We start from the raw sequence: 27,893 nt of genomic DNA, 5'->3' as shown, positions 1-27,893 counted from the left end.
CACACACATACAAAGACGCCGATCCGTGAGTTTCAGCAGCTCTCCGTGTTTTCCAGGCTTCCTCTGTCTCGTCCCACTCACACTCTCTGTCAGAGCGCGGCGTTGACAGCCACTGGCCACTGATCAGCCCACTTTGTCGGGGTCTGTGTCTCCATGCAACACTGCTGAGAAAGAAGCTCCGACTCTCGCTCTTTATTTGTTGCTTTTCAGTGCAAAGCAAACACCCGCAGCCGAACAAGCGAGCCCGTGCACGGCATCGAAAGCACAACAAGTGACAAAAGCCTCTTTAAGTCCATTTTTGATTCCAGACTCAACTGTGTCCCTCAGCTCCCTGCAACTATGTCTGGAGAGGACGCACCTGCCCAGCAGCAAAACGACGTGGACCAGAAGCAGGAGACCAAACCAGCGGAGGAGCCCAAACCCGAGCCGCCCAAGACGGAGGTCGCTCCCGCCGGCGCGGCGGAGGCAGAGGCTGCACCCGCGGCCGCCACCGAGAAGGTCCCCGAGGAGGAGACGTTCAGCTACCGCGCGCTGGTGCTCACCGGCTACGGCGGCTATGATAAAGTCAAGCTGCAGGTGAAGAAGGGGAAGCCGGTGCTCAAGGCCGGAGAGGTGATGGTGCGGGTCAAGGCTTGCGGGCTGAACTTCGCCGACTTGATGGCCAGGCAGGGGCTGTACGACCGCCTGCCGTCCCCGCCGGTCACCCCGGGGATGGAGTGCTCCGGGGTGGTGGAGGCTGTAGGGGAAGAAGTGACAGAAAGAAAAGTAAGCACACATGACGCTCTGTTTTATTTCCCTGCCCATTGAAGTCACATTTCTTTGTGTTTCCTTTTTTTTGTGTTATTTAAATGATGAATATTGCTGTGGATGTGGTGCTAAGCAGCTACATCTGGATATGGGCGTGTCAGGCTGTGCTGGCTGTTCAGGCAGTGGCACCGGTGCTTCACATTGTTACAAACTATTTCACGATTTATATGAATTTAACACTGTTAGTTCAAACAGTCATCACTAAGCTAAACTAACCACACAACCTGCCTCTTATATAGTTAATTATTGGTGTGGTTTCGCTGCTCATCCATCCATTCTCTCGTGCGTAAAAACGAGACACTTGTTCACTTGTTGTCTGAAAATGTGAAGCATTGAAGATCGGTTGTGTTCATGTTGCATGTTATCTGTTTAGAAGGAAACCGAAGAAACCAAAGTGTAGAAATGACACGAGTTGAGCACAATGAACGCAGAAGCAGGCGTCGCCCCTCTTGACTCCCCCAGTTTTCAATTGTGCGCAAGGATGAATAAACTTCGTATTTATGCTACGAGATGGACTGGTCTCCTCGGTGGAGATGTACTAAGCGGTCATATACGCAACATCTGTGTTAAGTAAATGTTAAGTCGACATGAACACAAGCAAATCCGGGGGATGCTTTCCACCCAGGCTGCGCCTACGCGGTACGCTCTGCTGTGCGCCACGGCGCGCAGAGCCGTGTCAAGCGAACCAGAGAAAGCCACGATGAGACCGGAAATTAGACCGTCCCGGCTTCAAAATGAAAGCTTTAACGTCACATGAGCACCTTTGTGTTTCTGTGGAGACAAAATAAGCCATTTTGAAAATGTGAAAATGATGTGTCCTGGTTGAGCCTTTATGGCTATAACTTTAGCGTCAAATAAATAATTACTGATAACAAACAACCTAATTTCCTATATCCACGACTTCAGATATGTTTCTCTCCAAATTTGTAATAATCAAGGCCTTTATTCTGGATAATAAGAAGTGTCACGTCGTTAATACGGCTGACTTCACACCGGTGGGGAGCCCGGAGTCACGTCTTTTGTTAACCGGGAGCGACGGTGGCGCACAGACGCACCGTGCGTAAAGGGCGAGGCGCGTCGCAGATATAGACAGCACGGTGTGATACACTCGCCCTCTTTGTCAACACGGAGAAATTATTAACAGTCATTAAGAAGTGACGGTTAAAGTTCAAACTTTCAACGAAACCATCACGATCAAACCGAGTTTTGCCTTCAGCGTGGTGGATGGAGTGGGTGATGAGTCACAGGCCTGTGTGCCTGTCTCCTGGCTGCATGGCATCACCACGGTAACGCCTCTGCAACGCAATTAGGCGACAAAGCCCTAACGTTACACATCAGCCTGCGTTGACTCACACCGGTTATCTGCTCGAGCACCACATTCTTCTCACATCAGCCTCTTCATATCAGCGGATAACCCCCCACCCCTCACACACACACACACACACACACACAGACAATATCAGTGCATGTGTGATGCAAGTGTGGAATCGGTGCATTTGGCTGGGAGTGGCACATGTGTCAGTCAGGTGTCAGATCCATATGAGTGTGATTGGTGATGGGCCGTGGCCTGTGGCTGCCAGGCATCACAGAAGTGTGAGACCCCCGTGTTTTTAAGATAACTTCACTGCTTTCTCCCACATTATCAGTAATGTATATTGGACTGAAAGGTAAAGCACGATCTCTCTCACACACACACACACACACATGCACGAATGCAGAGCTTGTCACCGAGGCCCCCCCCCCCCCCCCCCCCCCCCTTTGTAGCACTCAGCTTATAAAATCAAGAGCCAATCTTTCTAATGGACTGAGATCTCTCAGATCTTTTGGCAGCAAACTCAGAGGGAATGTGCTGACCCCGGTGGCATTGAGAGTTTTGGGGAGTTGAAATCGCTCGCTGCAGCTTTATCAGTCTGCCTGTCAATCTGTTTCCCTCACACACACACACAAACACTCACACACTCACACAAACAAACAAACACACACACTTACACCATACACAGACACAAAGACAACACCCAGAATCGGGTGTGTCTGAGGGTTTGCTCCTCCATACACTGTAAGCAAAGCTACATGATCACATGCCATTTAATTAAACGATGCAACCAAAACATCAGAGTCTAAGTAAGTGTGATTGATTTTTATTTAATCCTACTGACATTTGGATATATCGCTGAACCCAATGTTTCCAAATGTCAGTGCCTGCTTCCTTACACATATATTAGAAATATTTACTAAACTTAAGTTAGTTTTTCAAGAAAATAGGATATCTCTTTCAAGATATGAAAAATCTCCTCATTTAGACAATATCCAGCTCTAAGATATTATTTAAATTTCTCTATAATTAAAACTTATTTCCATAATTATTTTACATAAATGCTTCACTCGCCTCCCAGACTTTGTTGATGTGGAAAAATGTTTTCATATGGATTTATTATCCCTGCCTCCTGTTGTGTTTCAATAACTGCCGCCGCTGTTAAATGAGTGTCTCCTGGACCGACGGTAAAGTTGAGTGAAGTAGATCTACAGTGAGCTCACCCGAAATGACCTACAAGGGAGCACAGGCAGAAAAAAGTATACCAGTGAGTAAGAGAGGGGAGAGGGGAAATTTCACAAATCACACTGAAGCTCCCATGACACCAAACATCAGCACTTTTTTTCCTCCAGACCTTTTTTTTTCTCATTCTCTTCCTCTGAGTTTTGGTAGGATCTGACCCATATGTTCTCAATTACCTTCCTCTGGCCCACATTGTCAGTCTGGTATTTCCTCCAGCCCTCCTTCCCTCCCCCTGTCTATCAATCCCTCCTTCCTTAGTTTAATCTCTTGATTCTGCCTCCATCAATTGTGCCGTCACTGAGTCCTTCTACCATGCTGCCCTCCCTTTATACCTCTATTCTCCTTCTCCCTTCTGTTAAACCAATCTATCCCTCAGGACGACTAAACCCTCCTCCCTGTCCTGCTCTTCCCTGCTACATGTCCCTCTCTCCATGATCTCAACATTCAAAGCTTGATTTCATACTCGACATGCGGCCTGTTGACAGTCGGCCTTAAGCTGCCCGGGTGAGAGAGGAAAATCAGATGTTTCTACTTTGTTTTCAACCCCCCCTTAAGATTGTCCACTGTGGTTTTTCCCCAAATTCTGGAAATTTCTGAGATTGAAAGTGTAGCGTGGCATCAAGGCTGAACAAGCAGGGTCGAGAGCAAATGGCATTGTGTCAGCGTGATGTGGTGATTTGTGGCGAGCAGCATGTAGGCCCCAACACTGTGAGCAGTGTTTGGCTCTTTATCTCACCATCACGCAAACTGTGATAAACCACAGTAACACCTCTACGGACACCGGGGAGATATTAATGTTTAATTTGAATTACATCTGCTGGAGCCACAAGGGATTGTGTGTGGGCGTTCCATTCAACCATCATGTGATGCCTCAACCTGACTCATAAACACTGAATCAGAACCTTTTCTGCCCGTCTTTTATTTTCCCTTGCTGATTTTTGTTTTTTGCTGACTTCATCAAAGCTCAGAGCCTAGAAGCAGCTGATTCGGAGGCCTGCACCCCCCAATAAAAAAACTGAATCACCATCTGATTAACTCCATTCATATACAGTTAACTGGACGTGTCTTTGTTCTGCGCCCACCCCCCACCCCCCGCCTCCTCGTACCCATGACCCCAACTGTGACTACATTAGACGCAGTGGCATGAAGGCTGAGAGGGGAAACGCAAGAAGCGCCTGTGTGTGTGTGTTTGTGTTTCTGTGTCACGCTGCGGAGATGTTGTAACAGAAGTGTCGCAAGGCTCGCTCGCTTGGCCTTGAATGTTCCTACTCAGTTTATTTGTGACTGACAGTAACTCACATCCTTTATTTGGGCTAAGAAGAATAGCTACCGATGCATTTGAATGGCATGTGTGAGTCATGGTTGTTTGTGTGTTTCCTGGAAAAAGCCTGAACTCCCCCGTCTATCGATTTGTGCCACACTTTACCCCCAATTAAAGCAGCAGGACTGGTGAGTTTGAAGACCCAAGGAGGAAGGAGAGAGAGGGAGAGGGACAGCGAGTCAGCATGAGTAACAAAGAGACGGACGGAGAAGTAGCCCACGGTGAAAAAGGGAGAGCAGAGTTTTAAAATAAACCAAAGGACTTGGCCTCACACAGAAAGATGCGGGTGTGAAAGAGAAAGAGAGAGGGAGATCTCTCTAATTGGAGAGGATAGACAGCGAGGCGCATGGCTCCCTCCAGACCATTAGAGAGGGCCGGGTAGAGAGGGTTCGTTCCCAGGAGGAGAGAGCTTGTCTTATGCTCAGCCATGGGGAAGAATCTGGCAGGGACTCTGATGAGTGGAGAGAAGCCAGGGGAGAAGATGGGGGCCCATTGTCCTGCGTCGCTGATGAGGAAGAGGTAATACGGGACACGCCTCGCAATGGAAAGGAGATAGAGGATGGGGAAGACAGACAGAGACAGCGGACGATGAAGACATGCTGGATGAAAGAGGTAGCGTCGAGATGACCGAGACGCAGACAGGAAGAGACGGGGGGGGGGGGGGGGGGGACCAGAGAAGGGGAAGGAAGACGCTCTAAAGTTGCGAGAGGAAAAGGAGTCGGGAAGTGAAAGAGAAAGAAGGGAAGAGAAAAAGTGAGAATAATAGAAACGGGGCAAGACAGAGAGAGAGAGAGAGCTGTGTCGAGAGAAGTGGATAAGGGGGAGGAAGAAAACAGGAAGAGAGTTATAATGCTGCAGTCGTCTGCGTTTCCTGTGTCCCTCGAATAGGCTTTCCTGATTGGTTAGAAAGGGCGCTTGGGGGAAGTTTACATCGGAGCTGCTCCTTCTGGAAAGAGACAGTTGTGAACCGGAGGATCCTGCTGTTTATAAGATATGAAGTCACAGAAAATTACAAGATGGTGACCTGGAATTAAATGACGCCTGTGGCTTCCTCACAGTCAGAGTAGTGGTTCTGAGTGATTAAAATGGCTAAAACTGAAATGACTATTACATATGTTATCATATAAAAAGAAGATTCTGATGTTTCCATTAAACGGTAAAACTAAAGCAGGCAGAAAAATACAATTAACACATATTTGCAATTTTTCTCTGTTAAGTCAACACCGCCCTCCTTACTGCTTTACTCGTCGTTGGGTTACCTCTCTCTGAGTTTGCTTAAACTCGAACGCTGCTTTCAGACATGCACTCAACTCCGCACCTCTGCATTTTCTCTGGAGGGGTGTCTGGATTTTAACAGACTTTATACGCCAGGCCTCCTCGTTTAGAATCCATAGAAAGTCCGTAGAATTCAATGTGAAAACACAGCAGGTGATCACACCGACCAAGAGGTCATGTCCAGGTGCTGTAAGAAATGATCACGTGATCTCTGCAGCCGAGGAGCAAACTCTTTGAGGGTTTGCTGGTTGAGGCGGCTGCATGTGTGCAGCCGGTGACCCCCCCCCCCCCCCCCCCCCCCCAGTGAACTGAACTGTCGGTAGAGCCTCTTGATTTATTAGTTTTAGTTTTTGTTTAATAAGATAGGGATGTGGTCTGTCTGTGAGGTTTGCATGTTCTCCCTGTGTCTGTGAGGGCTTCCTGTAGTTACTCTGACTTCCTCCCACCGTCCAAAGGCATGATGAGCGGTGTTTGGGTCATTGGAGACACTGAATTGCCCACAGGTGTGAATGGGAGTGTCAACTGTTGTTTTGTGTGATAGACTGGTGACCTGAGTGTACCCCAACTCTTGCACAATGACACTTTATACAGTGGATGTGGATGAATAAAACCTCCCCATGCTGTCATTGTGCTGTAACGTGGCTCCTTCTTATCTCGGTGTGGTAAAACCCCCAGTTTTGGTGTCAAGTGGTTCAGAGGACTGCGTCTCTAGTGCATTAGAGCAGTTGTATCCAACCCTTTTGTGGCCCCGGTCAGATGAACTCAAGCACCTCTTCATCTCTGCAGCCCATCAATGGTTATTAAATTTTGTCTGATACAAGCAGCACCGTTTGTACCGTCCCCTCACTGCAAGAGGGTTTCAGGTTCGCACAGCGGTTCAACTGAGGCCATTCTGTGTGGAGTTTGCATGTTCTTCCCATGCCCTCGCGGGTTCTCTCCGTGTTGAGTTCCACTAGCATGTGACTGGGCTTATTGGTGACTGCAAAACACCACTAGGTGTTATAAGTTGACGACCCAGGGTCTCCGGGGTGCGACTGTGAAAGAGGTACTGTGTCACTAATGGACGAACGCATGGATTGCTGATGAAAACTTTTGATGTTCAGGCCATTGAGTCATTAATTCTGCATTTGTACAGTATCGAGAGCTTGGAGTTGGAGTATTTAATTTTTGCATCACTCATATATGCTGTTTCATTCATTCTTAAGCATTAGTTCACTGTTTGCTGCTCAATTGTCAGCTATTGTTTAGATTTCATTAGTCACAGTTTGTAATGATTACATGTTTTCTCTGACTCAATATTTTTAACATATTTTAAAACCAAATAAAAAAATTCAATTTCATCAGATTATTTGAGCTTAACATGGCATTAGCACACATTGTTTTCATTAAGTGTGAATAGGAGCAGATTTTGAGCCCTTTGCTTCACCCTCTTTCCAGCCCCTGTCATTCTGTGCCTTCTGTTGCAGGTCGGCGACAAGGTGATGGTGCTGAGCCGTTTCGGCCTCTGGCAGGAGGTGGCGGCGGTGCCGGCGAGCCACACCTTCCTCATCCCGGAGGGCATGAGCTTCGAGGAGGCAGCGGCGCTTCCTGTCAACTTCATCACCGCCTACATGATGCTGTTTGACTTTGGCAACCTCCGGCCCAACCAGAGCGTGCTCATCCATGCTGCTGCAGGTAGCTGAGACACAGGATACACAGCGTCCAGTGCACACACATAGAGGACACACACACCCTTTTATTCTATGGCGGTCTTAGGTCGGGAATCGACGGGTCACTCCCCATGAAAGGGCAATTACTTAATTCAATATAAATTGATTCATAATTAATTATGAACTAAAATGAGCATTGTTTTCCTGATTGCTTTAGTTGCTTTAAATGACTCACACAGTAAAAGCTCCAATATGGGTTTATGTTGCAATCCTGCAACCGAGAACCACATTTAATCAGTTTCCTCTCATCGATTGTTCATAAATTCTGCACAGAGCTCTGCGTGCTGCTCTGCGCTAAGTCGATGCAAAGTAGATCAAGTTGTGCAGATTCATAGCGAGTCCTCTGCAAAGCCTCAGCGCGCCGACACAAAAGATTGTGTTATTGCTCAGAAGAAACATCCTGACATATTTATCAGACTTCTTCCTTCACTGAGCCTCCTGTTTATACATTTCTTTGTTAATGTAAAATATGGCCGTTTGGAGAGGATCCCACTGTTAGTGTGAGATATGGCTGCACCGAACTTATTCCGGAGCACCTGCCACCTGGACTGTAAGGTCAAAGTTCGGAGTGAGTGGGTGGGGAATAGAGATAGGGATTGAGGGAGTAGAATCACCTGCTTTGGGGCGGGATGTACAGAGCCTGAGAGCATTTGATTTAGATGTGTTTACACAGTCGGTCCAGCTGGAGAGAATAGGAGTGAATTAACAGAGAAAAAAAAAGATTGTTCTCTCCCCTCTTCTCTCTCTCTCTCGCTGTGTCTGTGTAGAGCTCTCACTTTGCCTCTGGTTCCCACTCTTTTTGTGCACATGGAGTCAGAGAGGGATCCCTCGACATTTGGGAGAGTTTGTGGGTGTAGATGGCTCAGGGATGTAAATTGTATATAATGAAACCTGAGCCTGTTTTCTCTGTGGGACGCACACAAAGTGACAGAGGGCTTTGAGGGAACCCCGCCAACCCAGGTGGATGGATCTCCAAAGGATGCAGATCAATAAATGTGCAAGATTCAAATGAAACCGTTGTTTCCCTCACTAGCTGAACGACAGACTCATACTTGTGGGATTTTTGGTCACAGAGGAATCCCGGAGGTTTGCGTTTGCAATATCATTCAGCTGACGTCACCCATCCCTGTGAACACACACATCGCCCGAGGTTTTTCTGCTCGGGGTATGTCTTCCTATAGGAGGAATGCTGTGGAAGTGTGGTGCAAGACGCTTTTCCCCGCCGGTTCGGTCCAGGCGGCGTCTCTGGTTTCTCGGGGCGGGCTGCCAGTCTTGGCTCGCCAGCTGTCCCGACATCAGGATTGTAAAAGCACATTACTGAGGCTCTGACAAAAACATTTGCTCCGCAGTCTACTTGCCTGCACTCTGTCAGCCCTTGCATGTGTGAATGATTATCATGCTGCTCTACAGCGCTGCTCCACTGAGGCCTTGAAGCTTTGCAATAACTGTGTACATTACGGTAGTAGCTTTTGTTAAAGAAAAAAAGAAGCTGTCACCGGCGAGTGAGATGTGAACATTTTGCTCTTAATGCTGTCTCTCTGCAGGGTAGGGCTGCATGTCTCACATGGGGCTGGATGCTGGGCCAACGTGTTTGTGTGTGTGTCTGTGTGTAGCGGGGGGGGGGGGGGACCCACCCCAGATCCTGTCAGAAATGGTTCCTGATGTTCCCTGATTAGATATATCAAAGGTGTAGGCTGTGACAGATCCAGGGAGAGACAGATAAAGCGAGATTGTGTGTTAGTGTGTGTGTGTGTGTGTGTGTGTGTGTGTGTGTGTGTGTGCGTGTGCGTGTGTGTGTGTGTGTGTCCGTGTGTTTGTGTGTGTGTATGTGTTGGGTGTGTCTGATATTCTCTAATATTCTACAGGAGGAATATCAGCCAGGGCCTCATATTACTCACTCTATTCATTTTAGTCATATTGTTCGCAGCAGTGTAAAGTAGAATCTATAAATCAATTAGCTGATCGACCGGAAATAATTAATTTAATACTCAATATAATTCAACAAATCTCCTGTTTTCCACTTGAATATCCATATCACTGATCCTTTGAGGGTCGAGTGGGGAGCTGGAGCCAATCCCAGCTGAGGTTGGGTGAGAGGCGGGGTACATCCTGGACAGGTCGCCAGTTTATCACAGGGTCAAAACACAGTGACAACCAACCATTCAAACTCACAGTCTCCAGTGAACCTAACCCAAGTCTGTATATGTCTCTGGACTGTGGGAGGAAGCTGGAGAACCCGGAGAAAACCCACATAGGGAGAACATACCAAAAATCATTTGGACTGTAGGTCGGACAAAGCCAACGATGTCAAGTCCTCACCCAGCTCTGGTTAACTGTAATGAGCAGTTTGTCTGTAATTTATTTCACATGTCACATAATTATTAGTCGACAGTTTCACAATTGCGGAAATGTAAATTAAGGGCGTGGCACAGTATTGCAAATCAATACAAACGCAGGAATGGGTGATGGGCGAGGTAACAACTATATGTGTTCTGCTCATAGGCTTGAGCAATGCTTAAGCATCGTATTAATATGTATTGAGCTTGTTCTATTGCTTCTGCAGCATATTATATAGTCATAATTATTATGATTATTTTGTAGCCCTGACCTTTTCCAAATGTCATTTATTTGGGCAGCGACGAGCCACTGGAAGATGTGGAACACCACCACTATTCCCTCAATTAAAATTCCTTGTTTCACTTTTAAAATCTTCCAAGAATTGATGTTTGTCTCGGAGTCAAAATCGATTCTGAGTAAGACATCAGAACACAGAGGGTTTGTTGTATTTTGGTAAACAGTAAACAACAAGTAGCGTGTTACCACCCGACCCCGCCCACAGCTCGGTGAACACCCCATTTCACCACAGACAGTATTAGCATGCGGTTAAATGGCTTTATTTTGTAACGGACAATTTCATAAGATGTCTTATATCCTAAATACAATGCAATCGTTTTGTTTGCCAGACATGTCAGAACACCACTGCAGTCCTGCTGGACCAGTTTACACTGATAAAATAGTGAGGTGTCTACATTACCTGCAAACATGGTACAGAAGACCGAGCTTCCTTCATGGTGTGGTTACGTAACTATCGTTTAAACCATCGCCATTTTTATTGTATGCCCAAATAAGATCAACACAGTCTTATTGCTGCAGCTAGACTGTGTTTTTAGGAGCAGTTTCTCTTCTACTTCATAAGTGCATCTTTCTAGTAAATGCTCGAGGGGCTCAGCGTCACTTGACCTGTCACATGGTTGACCTGTTTATTGGGATAATCATCCACGGATTTCATCACTTCAGAAAAAATAACCAGACGTCTTTCAATTACTTTTCAGTATCCCTTACCCAAAAGTCCCAGAAACTTCCAGTTAAACAGATAATTCGTTTTTAATTACGAAAATGCCACGTTTCATGGATTTTACTTTATCTAAACAGCACAAAATCATAATTGTGTCTAAACTGATTTTACAATGTGAGCATAACCTTCTTTCCCTTAAAGTGTAAAACCCCTTACTTGGAACAGAACTGTAGGAAACTTGAGCAGCAGACCTTTATCCAGGATATAGACAGCCATGCACAGTCTATGGCCAAGCACAACAAGGTTCTGTATGCAGAGGAGTGGTAGAATTACAATATGCAGAAACAGACTAAATATTCATGATAAAGGATTAACAAGGAAACACAGAAGATTAAAGGAAACACAGGATCTGTAGCATTCTCACGTCTGGATGTAAATGTTCTGACCTATAGCCCTGAATGTCTGACAGGTGCTTTGACTTTATCAGTAGGTCATCCTTCTATATGTGTGTGTGTGTGCGTGCATGTGTTTAAGTAAACTGTGGTGAATAGTCTCTCTCTCGTGGGTCCGCTCCTGTCCTCTCTCTCTCTCTCTCTCTCCCTCTCTCTCTCCCTCTCTCTCTCTCTCTCTCTTTCTCTCTCTCTCTCTCTCTCCCTCTCTCTCTCTTTCTCTCTCTCCCTCTCTCTCTCTCTCTCTCTCCCTCTCTCTCTCCCTCTCTCTCTCCCTCTCTCTCTCTTTCTCTCCCTCTCTCTCCCTCTCTCTCCCTCTCTCTCTCTCTCTCTGCAAACAATGGCTTGTTGTACTTCCTCCCATCGTGCCTCTCTTCTCCGCCGCACATCTGCATCCTCCGTTCCTCCCCCCCCCCCCCCTCCGGCCCTCCGTAACCTCCGCTCCCTCTGCGCGACCTCGCCATATCCGCACCGGAGTCCTGGTCGTTGGGGAACGTGCGCACGTTTCCCCCTTTGTTTTCCCCGGAGGGCCTGGGCGGGGGGAAGTTCGGTGACATTTGGATGTATCTCGTGGGTCCACTCGCTGTGCACCGGCCAACCAGCTTTTCCTCTGACCTCCCCCTGAACTGGTCGTGATGTTTATGAACCCTGGCCGGCCGCCCCGCCACCACACCCACACCACGCATTCCTGCATATATATGGGGCTCCGCCGCTCCCAATGATGACGTGCACCTCGCTTTTATTTATGAGATCTTGAGTGACTGCAGGCCAAAGTCAAGTGTCACGCATTGTGTTTGCAGATGTGGAATGCATAATATGGATTAGGTGGTGCCGCAGGAGCCAGTGTCCTCGGATTTATCTGACGATTGTGCTACATTGGCTCAGTCGCTTTGTCAAGACTTTGTGACATTCTGGCACCGATGCCGAGTTGTGGTTGAGTTTCAAATGGAGCTCCTCAAACTGCACTCGCTAATAGCGCTGTAAGGTGCTTTGGTTTACTAAATAACACATGCTATCCATCATCTCTTCTCATAAACCTCCACAGCAGTGAGTTTGAGGTTTGTGTGTCAGATTCCTCACGTCCTCACATCCTCACGTCCTCACAGCCATTTAGGCTTATTAAACCTTTTTTATTTTTCCCCAACAAGTCAATTACTGAGGTTTCCTTAAATTTGCAGCCGCTTCTTGTTGGAGTGTAGCTGCACCGGGTTGCACTGAGGATTATCCAGAAAATATTTGATGTGTGAGGTTTGCAGCGCCTGCATGTGGGTGCAGCACAACCTTCACAGTGACGGATGACAGCAGTGGAGGGGTCAAGTCCTTGTTAATGCTCCTCTCAGGAGTCGAGCTGCTGATTATGCAGGTAGTTTTTTTTCCGAGCTCTAAATTAATGTTTAGTATTTATAATCCATGATAACCTCAGTGTCCTTTACCATCAAAACGACTCACTCTCCCGGATGATTTAATTTCATTATAGATTTATGCTGCAACCATCAGTTTTCCTCATTTTATCTTTGTATCTTAGAATATCTGAGCAAATTGAAATTGGTTTTTGGAATAAAACCAATTGTCATAGTTGCAAAATTCGACCAAAATGGATAACAGGTATGAACTGTGATGGCAGTCAGTAGAGCAAATTACTCCACTAAGGTCCAACTGTGCCCTTTCATTCAATCAAGCTACATCAAATTTCACTCTTTCATAGATATCAGTTCCTCACATATGCCTCAAAATAATTATCTGGGAAATCAGTGAAAATGCTTAAAGTGATTAAAATAAGTCCCAGATCTGCACCAAACTTTGATATGGTCTTTCCTGACCCATGTCACATCCTCCCATTAAGTTTCATGTGAATCAGTCAAGTAGTTTTTGAATAATCTTGTCTCCAAACAATCAAACACACAAACAAACAAATGGACAGGTTGAAAACCTAACCTGTTTGACGGGGAACTTTAAACTTTCTAAAGGATTCCTTCCTGTCATGATTGTTTGTGTTGTTGTTGTGCATGTGACGCAACACAATTGTCTCGCATAACGTCTTATCTTGTACCATTCTGTTGCGTCTAGCATTGACCATGCAGCGAATGAACCTCCTTAACCCTGGATGCCCGTAATTCCTCCACCCACATTGTAACTCCATCAACTTGGTGTAACAGTGAGCGTAAAAGTTTCTGTCTTTAAAACATCTCTGTGCCTCAGTCTGAGAAAGGCGTCGTCAGGAGTGAACTGTAAATGCTGAACGGGAGTGGAGCAGGTGGCTGGATCTCTTGGGTTTGGTTTGAATGAGAGCTGCATCGTGGTGTAGATCTTCGCGGCTGCAGTCAGAGCTGTCGGCAGGGCCTCGGGCGCTACGAGCCTCCAGTGCACAGATGACTGCAGATGGGGGGGCGGATAAACGACGGACAAAAAATAAATGTTTTGGGAAGACTGAGTATTGCAAAACAACTTGTGGGCTGTGAGAAAAGAGGAAGATGGCTACGTAGCTTATCTCTCCTTGGACTCCCTTCTACATTACGTTTCTCATTCTTTTTTCACCAGCTGACAAAGCCCCTTGATATTAAAGCACCAGCCCAGTGTAGTTGCGACGCTCACTTTTATAGATGCACCATTCCTGCGTGGGAGCCATGATAAAACTCTGATGTGCCTTGAAAATGCCCCCCCCCCCCCTCTCTAGTCTGTCTGCTCGGGAGGTCGCACCCCAGTTTAGAGAATGCTAATTCAGTCTGACCACCAAGCGGGAGTCTGGGCTGCGTGGTTGAACCGTCTCTGTGTTCCCTGGGCCTGGCATCGCCGGCGGCAGATCAGCTGCACTGATAGGAGAGGGAAACCAGGGCAACCTCTAGCCTAACCCGCCAATCACATTGCACGCACACGCGCACATCGCTGCAGCGACGAAATGACCCCATCCACCCCCCACCTACCCTAACCACAGCATGCAGCTGCAGGTGTGTGTGAAACCTGTGTCAGGACACCTGGTCTTTATATGTGTATGTGTGTGTGTGTGTGTGTGTGTGTGTGTGTGTGTGTGTCCCTGTTTGTGCAGGGGTAGAAAATGGTACACATGAAGATGCACATTATAGCTGTCTCTCAATTCCGGTGCTGCATCCTTCAGAGGTTGCATTTCAAAACCACATGCGTCACACCAGCGCCTCTAGACCCTATTTGAACCTATCCAAGGATTCATTGGGATCAGTGGCTAACCGTTTTAAAAAGAAGGTAATGGCCCCCCCCGCCAAGCGAGGAGATGTCCGATGCTTGGGTATCACTCTCCAACTCCACTGAACAGCTAATGGTAAACGTGTTAACCAAAAACAAGGGGCATAAAAACTTCTGCCATGTCCAACATCGGCTCTGTCGCTAGGCAACAGCAATAAGGGCAGGGAGAAGCTGGTGACGCCAATGACAGAAAGCTTCAGTAGACCCGACTGTCTCAATTCAGTTTGGCCTTTGCAGTCCTCTTAGGCCAGATAGACCGAATCCCCAGAAGAATGCGTCCCCTGAATCGAGCCACAGCCGATGTGTTTTTTCCGTGTCCTGTCTTTGTGTCCATTTGCTACAATCTCACTCAGGAAAACACAGGGACCAATTTCACACACAAGCAAAGGATGTTTTTTTTTTTTATATACTCGCTCAGTGACTAAAAATTGTGCTTCCTCCGAGCTGCACTGGGAGAAATTCGCCATCAGAGCGAGCACATTACGCTGCTCACGAAGCCCACAATGTGAGCACACACGCACACAGGCACACACTTACACACTCATCCAAGAAAAACAGCAGGGTTACATAATGCAGAGTAATACCTCCGGAGTGCACATTCACAAACACCGAACCACATCTCCTGTCGCCATTACGGGACTCTATTTGAACTCCGCTGCAGAGAGTGGCAATAAAATGTTCTTTTATTTGGTTCTGTTTTGTTGGTGTTGTAACGCAACGCCACAGCGAGTGTGGGTCAAAAAGAGATGCCTGGGTCCACATTTTTATTCCATTCTTTGTCGGCCGCAAAGATAATGATAGGGCTAAGGAAGGAGAGAGTCCTTCAGGAAGTGTGGAAACAAATGCAGGAGAAGTCGCACAAGAAAACCACATGGAGCTCAGCGACCGGGGACCAGTCATCTCTTTGCTGTCTCCAAACACGTCCCCCCACTCACACTTAAACATCGCTGTCCGGCTCACGCAGTTCACAAATGCTCTGCCGTGACATAATCTGTATCTAGACCAAAAAAAACACGTGTGCGGTCAGTGAGCACGTAGCTTGACAGTAGGTTGAGAAGTTAGACACAGCAGACACTGTGTTTTTCTTACGATTCAGAAAGAACACGTCTGAAGTCCCTGTCCGCTCCTGAATGAACTCTGGGTGTGGAGCAATAACAGTGGCCTCAGTGTCAGTGTGGACTCCTCTGTGTTTTGGGGAAAAATTCCTTGTTGCTGCTAACAGTCATGTTAATGGACGCCAAGTGCAATTGGTGCCAGAATGCGAGTATGTAAAGGATTCAGGGAAAGACAAACCCCTGCTGTGTGTCCCATTCCTCCAGAGACACACAAATGGATAGGTGGACGTTTTTTGTTTTTTTTGGACATTTCCCTAATTTAAAAGAATTCGCTTAAGCTGCTCTCTGTTTCCTGTTCAATGGGTAAGTGTTTGTGGATGGCCCTCAATCACAGTCCACCTCCACCGAGAGAGAGGATTCTGGTAAAGAAGAGAAACTATAAATCAGGAAACCAGGGAAGCAACGGGAACTAAACTACTGGGTTGATTAAAGGTTAATATTTTAATCTCTGTGCATATTTGTGAAGATTAGCAGACACTGTTCAAGGCTGCAGTCCTGCTCCTGTCTGTTTTGCTCTTTTGAGATCTGTGCATGTATGGATGTGTGAGTGTGTTTGTGTGTGTGTGTGTGTGTGTGTGTGTGTGTGTGCGTGTAGGGGCGCGGTAAGGGGTTCTTGGCACGGCTTAGCAGTCTTGTGATGGGATATCAGGAGTTTGTTCTCAGGAGTTTCAGAGACGGTACCTTCTTCTTCTTCCTCTCTCGGCTCAATCTCTCCGTGGAAACTTGTTTTTCCTCACCCAGATTTTGATAAAATGAAGAATTCTGATCGCAAATTGAGGCTTAGTGTGAGAAAATAAGAACAGTAAAGCAATATGATGCGTATAAGCACTGATTGTTTCGCTGAGGTTGTTCTCCCCTGGCTCACTGACGCATTCAAGTAAACACAGAAGGGGAAACGCTGTGTTTATGACAGCAGCGTTAGTTAAATATTAATACGTGAGTGCCTGGAGCAATGGATGCATCATCCTGTTGGACACTTCTTCACGCCTGTATTTGTGTCTGAGGCCTGGCTGCTACTACGTGACACAGCCATGTAATAAAAACAAGCTCTTAACCCCTTTAGAGCTCACATAATGTGTCAAAGGCAAACAGGCACATTTGCTTGTAAAGTTTGCATGTGTCAAAATATTTGTAGAAGTGCATTGTGCCTCCCATTTGACTGTGAATACACAGCTCTTTGATTTTACCATGAATAATACCCGAATATTCTAAAGACATATTCACGGGTGATGACGTTCGATGGATTGCACCGGTCTGTCAAATGCCAACTGCCGACAGACTGACAGGCCGTGTATGTTCGATGGCAGAGCCGTCAATGAAACAAAATGGCTCCCCTTGCTCAGTCATTGTTGGCAAATTGGCCGAGGTTTCCCTGGCAACACAAACCTGGTTTCTCGCTGAGGACACCAGACGAGTGACGGTGAAGTTGTAACACAGCAGCCGCCGCCACAACGCTCCCATCTAACGACATTGATTCTGTGTTTTCATCAGTCCTCCGCTCAGTGTTCGGCAGCGTGTGCGATTACAGAGCGATGCAGAGCAGCCTGTCCGTCTCACACTGGCGCTCGGTGTTCGGTCTTTACACTGACATTAAGGATGATGAATGGAATCATATTCGTTTTCCGACTTTATTTTTTTCCATCTGGGAACCATTTCTGTAACCACCGCGGTCCGAGACGGGAATAAACCTTTTCACGTATTCACACGGAGCGATTTCGGGTCAGAGATGAATAAACAGGTTCATCTGATTTGGCCTCAGTCTTTCAGTTCAAGCTGGTTTTATTTGACCATCAGAGAGAAACTGCCAAGATGTCGTTGAGGAAATTGTGCTATTCAGCTCGCCTCAAATAAGTTTCGTGAAGAGATGAAGGGAGCAGAGGGGCATCACTGTACCGATCTGAAGAAATTATTAACAAAGCAATATTCTTCACATAAATCATAAAATAAATGAACTAGACCGACTGGATGAAGTAATTATGATTCATGACCTAAAGTATAATTTTTATTTTTTCTCTAATTTATTTAAACTATTTGCAGTGTCTGTTTGGAATGGGCTGTTTGTTTGGTCTGTGGTGACGATGCTGGTTGCGGCTTCTTATCTGAAACCTCACAGCAAGTGAAGACCTGCTGCAGGACTCAGTGCACAGAACCCTGAAGCTGCCCCCCCCCCCCCCCCCCCCAGCTGCACAAAGAGCTGTTCACCTGTATGTTCGGTGAAGCTCGACTCAGTGCCCAGAGTCTCATGATCACGTCACTTGTGTGGAGTCGCAGCAGCCACTGCCACAGAGCGCTGGTCGTCTGTTTATTCAATGTTAATTAATATTCAACTTATCACATCGCACCAAATGTAATCTTGTACTTCCTCAGGCCTTCAACAATACACATGCCAAGTGCGTATGTCGTCCTGCCTTTCAGATAATCTTACCGGGCCTGCATCCTAAATGTTTGGGGTTAGTTCCCCTGTGTAAGCGAGCAAATCATGATTTGATCATTAGTTTCATCTAAATTTGTTCCTCAGCCCTATTTATGCCATTAAAAGGGATGTTGGTGAAACTCACGTGTTGTTTGATTCTCTGGTATCAGACGTGCTCTTTACCTAGGACTAAAGGAGTAAACGACCTTTATGGATGCCGTTCACTTCAAATCCTCCAGTCGGCCTCCAGTTCAAACAAGCCCCTGCTTATCAGTAACTTATTACTTCTTGCTCTGGCTGCCTTGGCAAACACCGGCTGAGGCGTTTGTAAAAAAGTCCAAATACAGCGAACACAATTGCAGATATCCAGAGAGTGCACATTCTCTCAGCTTGTAATCTTTAAAAGTTATCTCGGACAATTAAGCACATTTTGATTTCAGCAGGCATTGTTAAAGGGAGCCATGGTTAAGTTATTTGCGATAGAATGATCCCGTTCTCCTTTCCCAAGAAAAACAGATACCTCAGGGACATTCTTTTTCGTCCTTAGGAATTTCTACGGATGTTGTTTTGTGTAAGGGAACCACAAAATGGGATGTGCCGTCTGAGCTACAATGTCTACTTCTTCCAGAGTTGGATGTGTGTGTCTCTGTGCATCTGTGTGTGGGTGTCTATTCTCCCCAGGCCAGCTGGGGTAATGTGATTGTGTTCAATTCCCTCTTTGCATACCCCGGAGCAAAACACATCCACTGCTGTTATTGACGGTCTTGTTGGGGGACAATAAATAATGTAAATCACATTTAGCTGCCATAGAAGGTATATGTGGACTGGGCATTTTTGGTGTTCTTGAACAGACGTACATTGATCTTGAATCCTCATCCGTATAGTCTTTGCATCAGAATCAATCACATGTCCCCCGAATTGATATTTTCTTCACAGATTCATTAATGGCAATTTAATTAACCCTACCTTTCTTATTCCAGGTGGTGTCGGCATCGCAGCCACCCAGCTGTGCAAGACAGTGAAGGATGTGACTGTGTTCGGCACCGCATCAGCCAGCAAGCACGAGACCATCGGAGAGGGCGGGGTCACGCATCCCATCGACTATCGCACCAAGGACTACGTGGAGGAAGTTCGCAAGATCAGTCCAAAAGGTGGAACACTTGACTCCCTGCTAGGGGCTGGGCAATAACACAGTATCAATAAATAGTGCAATATATTATTTAATCAATAGCAATATGACAAAGGCTCAGCATATAATCGATACATTGCTCAATCATCGGGCAAACAAAATGAGGAGCAATAACTAATTAATAAAAAGAACACATAATTGATTTGATCTGTAAAATGTTTTGCTGTTTATCAAGTGTAATTTTCTCCTTATGAAGAAGAGTTAATACCACTTCCTGGTGACATAGCAGTGCGGTGGTTATCTCTGCCGCCTCCCAGTTCGAATCCCAGTTAGTTCGGGATCTTTCTGTGGGGATTCTGCATGTTCTCCCCGTATATGCATGGGATTTCTCCGGGTGCTCCGGCCTCCTCCCACAGTACAGAGACATGCAGATTGGGGTTAGGTTAATTGGAGACTTTAATTGAACCGTATGTGTGAATGTGAGTATAAATGGTTCTCTGTCTCTGTATGCTGGCCCTGTGACACACTGGCAGGCGACCAGTCCAGGGTGTGCACCACCATCTCACCCAATGTCAGCTGATTGGCTCCAGCTTCCCCACAAACCAGTATAGACGATAGATGAATGAATGGATAAAACCACAACCTTCACTCTGGAGCAACGTCTGTCTTTAAACTTAAAATACATAACAATAAGACATTTATCGTGATAAATGTCCTGATGTCCATTTCTATCTGTTTAAAGATCTCTAAATCAGAAGTATGTGTGTGACTGGAAATAATGTTTTAAAATGGGCCCCGTGAAGACCGTCTATTAGTCACAATTTACAGTAATATGCACTGAGATTGTTTCATAGGAGAAATAGTCCAGATCAATATGTTCCCACCGGCACAGAGCAATACTGTGTGACTGCAGCGATTGTTGAACGGTGCTGAACAAACTGCCGACAGTGAGATGAAGCATTTTCATACACTTGTTTTTTTCTCTCTTGACACAATTCTCAGCAGAGCTTGCTGCCATGTGCACTCGACAGCATGTAGGGAGTCATTTTCCCTCCCAACGAACTCATCGAACTGAGCAGTGACATTGTGGATTCTCATCAACATCGATAATGTAATGTAATGAAATGTATTCTGCAGAGTTTTATTTAAATGTGCTCCGGGAATCACAATGGAGCACAAAGAAAATACTGCTTTTCAGCAAGATGAAAAAAGAAAAAGAAAAAACGCCCAGTTCCTGTTTCTTCTTTTGCTCTCTTCTGTTTTCCTCGCAGGATGGAGACTCTTTATGCCGAGGCTCATTTCACAGTCGCCTCTCCAACCCGCCTCTGTTCGCTGTAGCACAGAGAGACAGGCAGAGAGAGACGGATAGGAAGACAGCGAGAACTGACACTTTAGACAGAATGTATCTAATTAGAGGCCCTGGATCAATGTGCAGTCCTGCTCGCTACCTTTCCTCCCTGTCTTTGGCGCGCCGTCAATTCATCTGCGCTGTGGTCAAGGCAGAGTCCCGCTGTGAGCCTCTCCAAATCAATACAACCAGGGTTTACTGGAGCAAGCAGGGGTAGCCCAATTTGAGGAGTCCCCTCTGGCACAAAGGAACGTCATTAAGGTTGAGCCGACATGGTAGAGACGTTAATCAGGGAGCTTAATAGTTAGGTTGCCATGCTTTACCGTCCGCTCAGAGGCGGGCTTGTTTGTTATTCCGTCTTCCAGGAATGGAATGAACTGTGATGGACAGAGATTTTATCCATCTTGTCTTATCAGTGACAAGAATGAAAAACATAAAACAAGAGGGATCTTGCTCCGCTCTCCTCCGCTCCTCTCTTGGCATAGGTACACGGGCTCCTCTCCATGTAAACATGGCACAACTTGGCACAACGCTCGCTACTCCTAGTCAACTCTGGCATGCGGAGGGGGCCGCTGAAGAGACTTGGCAGGCTGCTCGCTCTGAACTCAAACCAGCGATAACTGTCCCCTTCTTATCTCTCCTGCTGCAGGGCTGGACATTATCCTGGACCCTCTCGGAGGATCGGACACCCATAAGGCCTACAACCTGCTGAAGCCTATGGGCAAACTTATCACCTATGGTAAGTCAAAAGAAAGAGATCCTTTACCTGAGTGTTCAACAATGTGAATTTGATAGGAACGGTCACTCCGTACGTATTCTCGCCTACGTCACTGATCCAAAACAACACAATCAGATTCAGAAGAAATTGCATGCCCCCAAAGTCCCGTAAAAATCTAACCGCCGCTTCTAATAGCAAATGTCTTGTATGCAAAAAGTGTTCTACGTCCGCAACTCCGGATTTCAATTTTTTGAATTACTAGAAGATGTTTCCTAAAGGCCAACATGGCGTTTATTATGCTTTTTAGCATACTAAGAAGCACTGACCTTACTGTTAAAGTTACCTGCACAAACAAGCATCCATTCATAAAGATTCCCATTAATAGGCCATTTGGTTCAATCACAAAACATCTCTGCAGTTGAAGAACATTGACCACATCAGTATAGAGCATAAAACATGAAAATATCCAGATATATTTAGGGGCGTGGCATCGATGAGTTCATTGTTCACCCAAATAAAGAAAATTCAATCCAGTGGATCTAAAGTGGTTTCATTAGGGTGTTTTTTTCAGCCACTGTATGCTAATAAATAGGGTTAGAATCCTGTAACTACCACCAATGTGCAGTTGAGATAAGGTAATGGGGCCTTTGCTTTAAGGCCTGTTTTAATTTAAGGGGACTCTTACCTGCACAAACTAGCATCTACTCACATATCTACCCATGAATAGGCTATTTCTATTTGGAACCGTTTGGCTACATATTATAAATACAAATAAGTTATTTACCCATCTTCTATGCATTGTTGTAATTAACCGGAAAGTAAAGCTTCATATTCAGTGATTTCAGAATGAAACTATCACGAAACCCCTCTGCGGTTAGCACAGTGCATCAAACTTGCTGGGGAGTAAAGCTGCTTCCTGGTGGGCAGCGTGACCTCTGCAGAGGTCCGTGTCCTCAGTGCGCTGTGTGTCATCCGTGGGTAGGCCCTATACGCTTGCTGTGCCGCAGTGCCAATCGGGAACAGCATGCATGCAACAGTGGGCAGGGTCGGCATCCATGGAGAACAGGGCCCTGCCTTTGCATGTTGCACAAAAAATCCAATACCCAGCATGGTGCCCCCCCACCCTCTCTCACCCCAACCGAACAACCCCCCTCCCACAGGCCGCACCCCGACCGCCCAGTCCCTCTGCGCTGGCTTCTTCTCTTCCAGCGTATCAGAAATATGCATGGCGGGACAATGGGCGTTCTATGCACACGAAACCTGGAATGTGTCTGAATGTAGCAGGCTGGGTCCCTCTCTTCTCTCTGAGCGAGCTTTGTGTCCCCCTCATTCCCCTGAGAGAGAGGCAGAGACAGCGAGAGCACAGGAGGCTGAAGGAGAGGAAGGTGATGTGGTGACAGTCGGAGCCGAAGTGCTAAAGAGGTGTTCACGGGGGAGGGAGACGCTGAGAGGCGAAAAAGAAAAAAAAACAGGAAGTAGAGGCACCTGACTGGAGCTGTGCCTTGTCACTGCAATATGAGTTAATCTTTTATGTTTGTCAATAATTGTTTGGTCAATAAGATAGAAGAAAAGAAAAGAAGACATCACTAGTGACAAAGCTCATATCTTCAAATTGTCCATTTTTTCCAAACACCAACAAATATTAATAACAGGCCCAGGCAGAAAATCGACACATTTAAACAACAATAAAAAGCCATAGTATTCTTTTAGATGACTTAAAATATACTTACATCAAAATTTCAAGCTAATGATCAGGCAAGGGCAAAGTGAGTCAGGTCCTGGCAAAAAAATCACATGCAGTAGAGATTCAGGCCCGTTTCCCTCCTTTCTCCATCCTTCTCCGTCAGGTGCGGCGAACATGCTGGCGGGCCAGAAGAAGAACCTGATCGCCGTGGCCAAGAACTGGTACCACCAGTTCTCCATCCACACACTCAGCCTCATCCAGGGGAACAAGTCGGTGTGCGGCTTCCACCTGGGCTACCTGGACGGGGAGACCGAGCTCATCACGGAGGCCATGAACATCATCCTGGATCTGTACAAGCAGGGAAAGGTCAAGCCCCGCATTGACTCCACTTGGCATCTTGAGCAGGTCTGTGTCCGCACACCATTGTCTCTTATGTGGATTGACGATTCATTCTGAAATTCTCTACAAGCAGGGTGAAGATAATACATGTCACATCATTGTTTGTTTGATAGTAGTAGGATTACACAAAATCTAGTGGACAGATTTCCATGAAACTTAGTGGAAGGATGTGGTATGGGTCAGGAAAGAACTCATTAAGTTTTGATGTGGATCCAGATCTGAGGGTGGATCCAGGAATGTTTAGTCCCTTTCTTAAAAATTGCAACGTCTTGCTTTTTTCCAAATTTTGTGTTGACATCTAAGAGAATTATGTGTGAATCTTGATAAAAAATCTGACATATTAAGGGGGTTGGTATTGGGGAATGTGTGCAATTTCCTGCGGATCCTAATAAAAATCGGTATCTGGTGAATCTAAATGTGGATATGATGATAGACTCTATGAGTTGCATATATCTGGATTTTCATGCCTGTTTGTTAATGTAACTAAAAGCGTCCCTGAGCGCCTCAGTTTGAATGACTCATTGTGACACGGGTGAATTCACACATGAAAGACACGGGTTCTTCCACCGTGTGCTTACGACGCAGTCACCCACAATGACTGTGGATGTCAGGTGACTCTGTGGGTGGAGGAGGGGATCTGCTGGAGCTGGGTGTGGCCCCAGATTCAATAAGACTTGCATTCAACAGGCAGAGCTTGGCCACAGGACGCACAGTGTCATAACTCACTGGGCAAGACAGAGTCAGATTGTTGCCGACAAAATTAACGCTGCGAGCACATATGAATAGAGAGAGTGTGAAATACACACAAGGGAGAGAGAGAGAGAGGGAGTCGGAGGCTGACATCTTCTGTTGTCCAAGTCGGAGCCGGTCAGTATTTTGGCCTGTGTGGCTGCTGCCGGAGAGAGAGAAACACCTGCTGTCTTTCTCCGCCATCTGACGCCCTTTCTCTGCCCCTCCATCTGCCCGGCTCTTCATATCAGACTCTTTCTCTCTGTCTTTGGGTTATTGACTCCCTCTGTGTCTCTCTCCAACTCGCCGTATTCTCCACTTCTCCCGTCTCACTGTGTAGCTTTTCTTTCTTTTTTTTGCTTTTTCTCTCTTGTTGCTATGGTGACATCCTTTAGTCAGTGTGTGCGTCTGTCTCAGGGAGGGGCCCTGATGTATGAAAAAGGAGGAGGGTGGAAAAAACAGAGGAGAGAAGAAGGTATATCTCATACTGGCTTGGTGTTTTTATAAGCTTTGGATAAATGACTGCTAAACACTGACACCCAAGGTATCATCCGAGACGAAAAGCTGTTATATTATTACGAATATTGTCAATTGTTACAGCCTGATTACAGATACCAGGCCTTGACCCCATCCATCACAGTCTTTTCTTTCATTTTCAACCCTTGTTTTTGCTCCGATAATCAATAATTGAAGCAATGATTAAAATTCAGCGCTCTCCCTCCCTCCTGTGGTTTCTCTTTCATTATCTACATCTGCACCGATACCCGGGAGGATAGCGGCCGTGTCTGTAGCTGCAAATATAGCAGATGCCTGGGAGCCAGAGAGGCTGAGGGATATTAAGAGAGCGAAGGGTGGAGGTGGGCGGAGTCGCAATGAAGAGCCTCAGTCGCTCTCACTGTGACTTTCATTCACATTGAAGATGATTCTTATAATTCCCGGACTCACCCCTCCCTCCCTCCCTCCCTCCCTTTCAATATCAGGACACCAGTTGCTCCCTCCATCCCCCCCGAGCCTCCGACACCTTCTCTCTCTCTTTCCCATGTGTCTGAGTCGTCAGGGCCACGTTTCAGCCAGGCTTTACGTTGCTAGGAGATGGTCCCGTTGCCGTGGCACTGGTCGTTAGGTGGTCTGCCTGCCTCGCACGAATAGGGGCAATGGGAAGGGGGGGGGGGGTGATGGAGACGGGAACAGACAGTGGACAGAGCTCTGCGGTCAAGAGGAGGGTGGGGCTGGACCGGCGATAAGACTCATCTCTTCGTTATGATTGACAGACGATCCTCCTTCAGCTAAATCCTGCGTGGTGTTTACACAGCTTTTTCTGCTGTCAGTTTTAACTATACCAAAAATTAATTGTGACTGTGGTCAAAGATCCTCCGTGATACACGTTTGATTAACCACTTCTGACTTCCATTTCTCTTCGGCTGTGAGGAAGCTCTGTTTTTCCAGCAGCGGTTTATTGATTTATTCATCTTCAATGGTTTCCCCATCACCAGAAGAAGAGTTCATACAATTATGATCATCATTTTATTGGCCTCATTAGTGATTTTGCCACATAAAAAGAAAATGAAATCAATTAAAATTGAGTTATACAACTACTCTTCATAAATCATGATATAAGCAGTCGAAGTAGAACAACATTTTTTTTTTAAATCCAGCACCTGGTCATCCAAAGCCGCAGCCTGTTAGAAGTGAAACGAATGTCTCAACTAGCAGAATATGGATATGTAATAAAATAAGTAATGGTTCGATTTGCACCTTTGTTGTTTACCTCAAACAAGCTCTAATGTTACGCAGCATCACCCTTTTTTTACCTACTTTAATTCTAACTCTTTGGTGCGATTTGGATATGCAATACGTCCAATAATAATATTTGGAATAAACAGGTGACCAGTGCTCTGTGGCAGTCACTGGGGGCTGAGTTGACCGTGTCTTCTTCTACTTCCTCTGATAAACCACATCAGCAATCGACAACTGGGTCAAACCACAGGTCAAAATCACAACTAGATCGTTTGATTAATTTCCCTTATTTTTATTCCATCATATCTGACTGTTGTGAGTTCATGGTGACAACATTCATAGAATCGCTTCCTCTTTAGCAACTATTCAAAGAAAACGCACAATGTTAATTTTGGTGCTATAATGCTCTATATTGACTTTTACTTTGTGAACTTAACAGACCATTGAAAGAGCTGACATGCGATTTATTAAAAAATAAGGGCAGCTCAGTAAATCACTCAAACTTTTATTTAATTCGCAATCACAGGGTTTCATTTTATTAAAAAAGCTCTGACTATAAAATCATCATTGCAGATAAACCAGGTAGGATGAGCTCAAAGTCTGTTTGACTTCACTCTGCACCGTAGACTGTTTATAATAAAATCATATAATAATAAGAGCCCTGTTGCTGTGTATTGGATTGGGATTAGATTCATTTGAAACTCAAATGTTGAAAGGATCAGCGTTTTAGATAATGAACGGATGGAAAATGTAATATTTGAAAAACTCTATTTGCAGTATGTTACTCCCTCCATTTGTTTCTTTGCTGCGTGCCGCTGCACTATCTCATTTCCTCTCAAAGATTATTGAAGGCTCGTCTAAACAAATGTAATTTCACATATACTGCATATTAAAGTCATATTTGTGGGTTTATAAGATGTGTTCCTATCAAAATAGAAGATTATAAGCATAGAATGTAATAGTGCGGTGGAATTGTGTTGGTGGAGGAGAAACTGGCTCCTGTGGAACCTCAATAGATTCTACTCCTCAATGACAGGTGTATTTAAAATCTCTCCCTGCCCTCCTTTCACCTTCTCCTCTTTCGTCCCTCCTTACGTAACCGTCTTCCCTCTTTTCATCTCTCATCCAGGTGGGCGATGCCATGAGGAAGATGCAGGAGAGGAACAACATTGGCAAAGTCATCCTCAGCACGGAGCCAATGCCCGAGGAGGAGAAGAAGGAGGAGCCTAAGAAGGAGGACAAGAAAGAGGAAAAGAAGAAGGAAGAGAAGAAGAAGGACGACAAGAAGAAGGAGGAGCCCAAGAAAGAGGAGAAGAAGGACGACAAGAAGAAGGAGGAGCCCAAGAAGGAGGAGCCTAAGAAGGAGGAGGCCAAGAAGGAGGAAGAGAAGAAGGAGGAGGTCAAGAAGGAGGAGAAGTGAGGGGGAGGGATTGATAGTCAAGCAGACCAGCAGGGAGTTTGTGTCCTGGGAGCACGGGGAGTGGGATGGTGGGGTGGGGTGACGGATGGGGATGGGGCAGCAGGGGGGGAGGGTGGAGCATAAGCAAGAACGGGAAGGAGTTAGAGGGCTAGATTACAAAATGATCTCACCACTGTCAGTCTTATACATCTCTTCTGCTTCAGCCTCTCGAGTCCACACTGGCACCGGTCACTCAGGCCTGGCTCCACCCACGCCCTCTCGCTTACCATTTTCTAACCAAACAAAAAATGATCCAATCACTTTTCCCACCCTGGGTGCTCCGAACTTTTCCCCTTGCCTCACTCCTTGCGACACCTGAAGGATTTTTCTTCTCCTATTCGGAACGACTGAGACAAGGGAGCCGTGGAGGACTGTGGGTAGGGTCCAGGCTCGGGGGAGCTAGTGGTGGTGGTGGTGGTGCAGGGGGGTTGTTTCCTTGACAACTGTTAATTCCCCCCTGCCGACCCGTGCCACGGCCCCGCCCTCACCCTCCCCCCCATGCCTCTCAGCACCTCAACTCCCACTGTGCTAAATTG

The 27,893-nt window shown here is 46.2% G+C and overlaps 1 protein-coding gene across 1 annotated transcript; it reads left to right on the top strand.

The window, feature by feature from the left end:
• vat1 (vesicle amine transport 1) lies at positions 1-27,893 on the top strand. Its single transcript, XM_053443382.1, has 6 exons — positions 1-765; positions 7,424-7,631; positions 19,135-19,305; positions 21,281-21,370; positions 23,197-23,438; positions 27,028-27,893. Exons 1-6 carry the CDS (start codon positions 340-342, stop codon positions 27,316-27,318), a joined length of 1,428 nt encoding a protein of 475 aa, XP_053299357.1. The 5' UTR covers positions 1-339; the 3' UTR covers positions 27,319-27,893.

Source organism: Pleuronectes platessa, chromosome 16 (genome assembly GCF_947347685.1).
Source record: "Pleuronectes platessa chromosome 16, fPlePla1.1, whole genome shotgun sequence".
Taxonomy (NCBI): domain Eukaryota; kingdom Metazoa; phylum Chordata; class Actinopteri; order Pleuronectiformes; family Pleuronectidae; genus Pleuronectes; species Pleuronectes platessa.
Note: the sequence above shows the minus strand (reverse complement) of the source record. Positions and strands in the feature narration are given on the sequence as shown.

What these genes read in the sequence shown, in the direction of transcription:
- vat1 (XM_053443382.1), top strand. Translation starts at nt 340, where the DNA reads ATGTCTGGAGAGGACGCACCTGCCCAGCAGCAAAACGACGTGGACCAG. An exon ending in TCGCAAGATCAGTCCAAAAG is followed by an intron (nt 19,306 to 21,280) that starts GTGGAACACTTG and finishes CTCCTGCTGCAG; the next exon opens with GGCTGGACATTATCCTGGAC. An exon ending in CCACTTGGCATCTTGAGCAG is followed by an intron (nt 23,439 to 27,027) that starts GTCTGTGTCCGC and finishes TCTCTCATCCAG; the next exon opens with GTGGGCGATGCCATGAGGAA.